This window comes from Limulus polyphemus, unplaced genomic scaffold (assembly GCF_000517525.1).
Source record: "Limulus polyphemus unplaced genomic scaffold, Limulus_polyphemus-2.1.2 Scaffold11509, whole genome shotgun sequence".
Taxonomy (NCBI): domain Eukaryota; kingdom Metazoa; phylum Arthropoda; class Merostomata; order Xiphosura; family Limulidae; genus Limulus; species Limulus polyphemus.
Window position 1 is genome coordinate 2,316 of NW_013677119.1, and position 6,127 is coordinate 8,442.

General features: G+C 30.4%; 1 protein-coding gene across 1 annotated transcript in view; it reads left to right on the forward strand.

Annotated features, from left to right (window-relative positions):
* Window positions 1-916: 916 nt before the first annotated feature.
* The window catches only part of LOC106476771 (cytochrome P450 3A6-like), a gene marked incomplete at both ends in the record, with an annotated part of 12,522 nt that continues 7,311 nt past the window's right edge, over window positions 917-6,127 (forward strand). The window contains 3 exons of the mRNA XM_013937398.2: window positions 917-969; window positions 1,636-1,732; window positions 3,542-3,670. Of these exons, the coding sequence (XP_013792852.2) occupies window positions 917-969; window positions 1,636-1,732; window positions 3,542-3,670 (279 nt within the window). The remainder of the gene's footprint in view (window positions 970-1,635; window positions 1,733-3,541; window positions 3,671-6,127) is intronic.

Sequence of the window (6,127 nt, forward strand, 5' to 3'; positions counted from 1 at the left end):
TTGGGATTTTAACTTTTTCAAAACGAAGTAAAACGTTTAATACATTGCAAAAGAGATTCAAAATGTAAACCAAAAAGGAATGAGGAAGAATATAGTTAAAGTTAATTGATTTCGATAGGAATACTTCAAATTAATTATTTAAAAACACTTGTGTAAAAGATTTATTTACAATTAAAATTTTAAACAAAATCAGGGTCTTGCCCTAAAGGACTCTGCATATGTTTTGGGGTCGCTATGACACCATCTTACTGTTTTTAATATATATTTATAATTATAACTACTTATTTTGTAAGATTTTAATATTATGTTGCTTTTAATTGTAAATAAATAACAATACCAATCTGGATAAAAAAAAAAAATTGTACACAAATTGTGCTGCAATAAAAGAGCAAAACAAAAGCATTGTACAAACAATTGATGTAGTTAATAGTAAAAACAAACAACACTTCACAATCAACTGCTATAATAACAAATCAAAACAAGAAACTATATGTAAACTACTTTTACAATAACATATCAAACAAAACATCTTTGCACTGACTACTGCTACAACAAGAAACCATTAAAAACGATACATGTTTAGGCTAAGCATATTCTGTATTACAATCTTACAAAACTGTCCGCAATTGTTATTGTTATGTAGTTAAAATTCATACATAAAATGGGTTAATCTATTTTCTTTAACACCAAGATGCATTTTTAAATATCTACAATAAATATTTTATTAATGAAATTTAATAGAAGTGGCCAATAAACTGTCAAACGTTTATTGGCTCGGATTTAGTAATTCTCAAAAATGTATTGGTAAGACGATTACCTTTATCATAATTGTTTTTGGTTGATTACAACGTTGGTTAAATTTTTACTTTATGTTCAGCATACATAGTTAATGGTTATAGTTTTCTCTCTCTTAAAGGGTGCCACTGAATGTCATGAAGAATGGATAAAAAAGTACGGAAAAATCTGTGGGTAAGTTGTTTTACAGCTTTCAGAAAATGACCAAATAGCTTATTTGTTAACGTGAATTTTGATATATCTTATACGCAGCGACACCTACAGACATAAGTTGAAACTTTTCACTAACTTCACTCTGTTGGTGCTTGACTGTACCAAATAGAAAAATTAAAGATAGTTTTACTTTTATCTCTCGAATACAGAATAATGTTTCTGTTTCTAAAGTAACAAGTATGAAGCGGGACATTAATTTAGCTATATTCATTCTAGGGTGTTGTTGTACGAACTTAAATAAAATAATGAAATTAATTTGCTTGATATAAAGATGAAGTTTTTCTTACAAATTGAAATAAAAGTAAGATAAAAAGTATTTTATTTCTAACTGTAGAATTAACAAAGTAATCACATTTAACATAAGATTATCCTACATAGATAAAGATAATTTATAATGTACTAATACCCATTTCTATAAGATTTTTCTTTAACACTTGATCAATAAGAAGATCACGTCATATGTAAATATATTTTAGATAAGCTTCATACTGCATGCTCTAACATCAGACATCTTTACACAGTTAGTTAAAAAGTGTAATCTACAGATCCAAACAACTTAAAGACATGTTTTGTTTAACATTTCTTCAATAATATCAGTTATTTATTATTGTATAATTTATTTCATAGATTCTACTTCGGACGATTACCTATGATTATCGTAGCGGATTTGGATCTACTCAGACAAATTCAAATTAAAGATTTCCAAAAGTTTACAGGAAGACCGGTAAGAAATCGCCAGTTACAAAGTAATTTGAATATCACAAATTTAATTAGTAAAACAATGTCACATATGGAACATTTTAAACAACTAGGATGTACAAAAGTAGGTAATCTACAGTAAGGATCAAAGGCTTCAATAATTAAAACATAACACTAGAATAACTTCTCCTTCCATGACTGGTTTAGAATACACCTACAGTAGTTGGATGGTTGGTTGGTTTGTAGTTAAGCACAAAGCTACACAAAGGGTTATCTGTGCTCTGTCCCCCACGGGTATCGAAACTCGGTTTCTAGCATTGTAAGTCCGTAGATGTACCGCTGTGCCCCTGGTAGACACACCTGTTCTAAGGTATAGTCATGTAAGTTTTTTACAGTTTCCACACAGGTGTTCTGTATGAACTTTTGACTAAAATCGAATACTATAAAATAAAGTGTGCATCTGTCTGTCTGTCTCTCGGTCACGCAATAACGGCATAACAACTTATTACGTAATTTAAGTTGTTTGGCTTCCTATCAATTAGAAGCGCGTAACGTATGATTGGTCGAAAATTAAAGATATATTTAGACTAAGATATACAAATAAATTCACCTTTTTTCGCAATGTGAAAACGTATCTTTGTTAAATCGCCGAGTTGCGCCTGAAAGGACGTAGATATACTTTAGTCGACATTTTATACAACACATCAAAATTTTAAAAATGTCTAACGTTAGGTCAAACAATAATATTAGAAAATTATTTATTGATAATATTAAGTGCGGTATTCCTAATTTAACTAAAGCAAAAAACGTACAAAAGTTACAGTGTTAATTTATCGAATATAGGCCTAACTTAATAAAGTCTTAGCTAATGCTAGGACTAAGACAAGTGGACTTATAGATTTCAGCGTCTGCGATTAGAATTATTTTTTATTACTCTACCAATATTGTGTTTAAAGAAGTACTGTTGCAACAAAGATACTAGTTTGTTAGCAAATGTTTTGAGGGTCTCTGCTAGTATTTTGATAAAATCTGGCAATAAATACGCAGAAGAATGTGAATGGGTGGATGACACGAACCTATCCAAAATAGTTATTACAGCCGTGCATCTGACACAAACAGTGAATTACTTGGAAATATGTATCGAACATCCAGAAAAAAAATCATGATTTTTTTTGCTCCATACTCCCCTATCCCACCTTATAATGCTTGTTGTTTGTTTCAATATCATGCTAATCAGTAATTCGTAGATTAAAATTGTTGATGTTTTTAGGGCAAAACTTCACAACAGGTTATCTGCTCTCTGTCCTCGCGGGGAATCGAACCCCAGATTATAGTGTTGTAAGTCCGTAAGATTACCAGAGACCCACTTGGAAACATATTTACACATTAAACCTCTAATTTAAAGAACATAAATGCCCCACCCATTGTAAGCTCAATGATTACGTTTCATTGAAAAGTGTTTCTTGTTAAGCACAAAAAAATACACAATGGGTTATCTGTGTTCTACCAAACGCGAGTATGAAAGCCTTATTTTTAGCGTTATAAGTCCTCATATATATATATACAACTGAGCCCTCAGACTTAATTTTAATGGTACAAACATCTTAAACAATTCATCCATAAGACTGTTTATAAATTTCCATTAGTGTTTATAAATCAAATTTGTTAGCCTAATCGTTACTTTCTTTACCGTTGAATTACAAATAATGTCGATAATGTACTTTACAGTAAAATGTTATCATTTTATTCTTCATCTTACTTATCCTTAAACTAAGCTATCCTGATAATAGTCATATCTCATCTAGTGCGTATAATATCTTGCTTATCTCCATAGATGTTAGTCCCTGGAACTACCCAGCCAATTAAAGAACTTAAATCACAATTGATTTACAAACGTGGAGAGCACTGGAAGGAAGTTCGCAGTCTCCTGACCCCAACATTCAGTTCCAGTAAGATGAGACAAGTAAGTATTGTTGTTAGACTACAACTTAAACATCAGTTCGACGTAGTCTGGCAACTGTAACTATCGTCAGAAACTTATTATATAAATCTACATTATCAACTTTACCAGGTTTAAACGCTACTGCAGAGATTACAAAAAATCTCCGAACACTAAGATGTCACTCATGTAGAAAATATGAGAAATTCTGCGTATCTCTGTCTTTCTGTATATTAACCTGTCTACCTGTACTGTCTATTCATTTATATTTCTTCCTTTCTGTATTCTCATCTCTCCGTCCTATGTACAAATCTATTTCTCTGTTTTTGTGTATATTTATCTATCTTGTCTGTACTGTCTATTCATCTATTTCTCTGTTTTTGTGTATATTTATCTATCTTGTCTGTACTGTCTATTCGTCTGTTTCTCTGTTTTTGTGTATATTTATCTATCTTGTCTGTACTGTCTATTCATCTGTTTCTCTGTTTTTGTGTATATTTATCTATCTTGTCTGTACTGTCTATTCATCTATTTCTCTGTTTTTGTGTATATTTATCTATCTTGTCTGTACTGTCTATTCATCTGTTTCTCTGTTTTTGTGTATATTTATCTATCTTGTCTGTACTGGTTATTCGTCTGTTTCTCTGTTTTTTGTATATTTATCTATCTTGTCTGTACTGTCTATTCATCTATTTCTCCGTTTTTGTGTATATTTATCTATCTTGTCTGTACTGTCTATTCATCTATTTCTTTGTGTTTGTGTATATTTATCTATCTTTTCTGTACTGTCTATTCATCTGTTTCTCTGTGTTTGTGTATATTTATCTATCTTGTCTGTACTGTCTATTCATCTATTTCTCTGTTTTGTGTATATTTATCTATCTTGTCTGTACTGTCTATTCGTCTGTTTCTCTACCTTCCTCTATATCTATATGTAGAGATGGATAAATAGAAACACGGATTTTTTAATTCTCCACTTTTGTGTTTGTAAGTTTATTGTGAAGGTTTTGTTTTAATTTTTTATCTTAAAAACAACCAAGACTCATCAAAGTTTTAATAATCTTTTTATATTTATACAGGATATTTAATTATAATCACGCCCCCCTTCCCCAGTGGCACAGCGGCATGTCTGCGGACTTACAACGCTAGAAAAGAGGTTTCGATATCCGTAGTGGACAGAGCACAGATAGCTGTGTTGCTTTGTGCTTAACTTCAAAACACACAAACAATAATAATTACTGTAGTAAGTAGATCTATATGTAAATATCATTACTGATTTAAATGTTGTTTAACAATGTTATTTAAACATTATCACAGATTAAGAATATTTAATTATTTTTATTGAACTCTTATTCAAAATAAAAGTTTTGAGACAGCTTGAGTGGGTAATGAATAAACTTTATTATAAATGTACGACGTTCCAAAAAGATTTTGTCATCCTCAGGTCAGGTAGAAGAAATGATAAAATAACATGGAAACATAACGTTTAAAAACAAACGACCATCTGAAAAAAATCAAAATGCACCTCTTCCTATGAAATAAAACCTAACTCAAACATACGTAATAAAAATATGAGAAACTCGGAACTCTTAATGTTGGCAAACGCTCTACAATTGGTTAGAAAAGGATCTTTTGGATTACGCTGGCCATTCGTCTGCATTCCAAAACAAGTTTGAATGATGACATCAGCTGACAATCCTTGGTACATCTCGTATATATCGAAATCTTCCTCTGTTTGGGCTTTTTGGGCAATTTTTTCCATAAGGACCCCAACACTTTCCTGCATGATTGGTGTCATCTGAAATGTAAATCAGTTTATTGTAGACTTTGTAATTAAATACAATAAGTGTATAGAATTATCATTACTATATTAATTATTGCTAAATGTCATAATTGTAGACTGTGTAATTTTGATTACGTTTGATATTTCTCATGTTCATTAGACATTGGTACATACGTCATAAAACTTGTGTGTAAATGATAATAATAAATGTGTTTAGTTATCTATATATATATATCCAAGAAACAAAAGGCTGTTGTATTAGATACATATCTTGAGAAAGATTAGAAAATGCAGAATATGTGACATCAGTATGCAACACACAATCAGTATTAAGCTCTTCTAGTCTATATAAAAAGGAAATGTCTTAATTTATTGGAAAATCAGACAATTGAAAATCTAAATATCCAATCCTCATATTGTTATTACATCTATAACAGTACTCGTGATACGAATACATCACACACAAATTATACATATATATATACTAGTTAATTTCATTTTATCTTTTTTCTTTAAGATATCATAAAATACCATTAAGAATTTCCTTTTTGGCACAAGCATGTGTCTGACTATGTATGTGTCTGACTATATATGTTTCTATGTATGTGTCTGACTATATATGTTTCTCATCATTTCTATTGAAAATTTGCATGATTTATTGTTAGGCTCAGTTTTCTTCAAAAGAGAAGCTTTCTAAA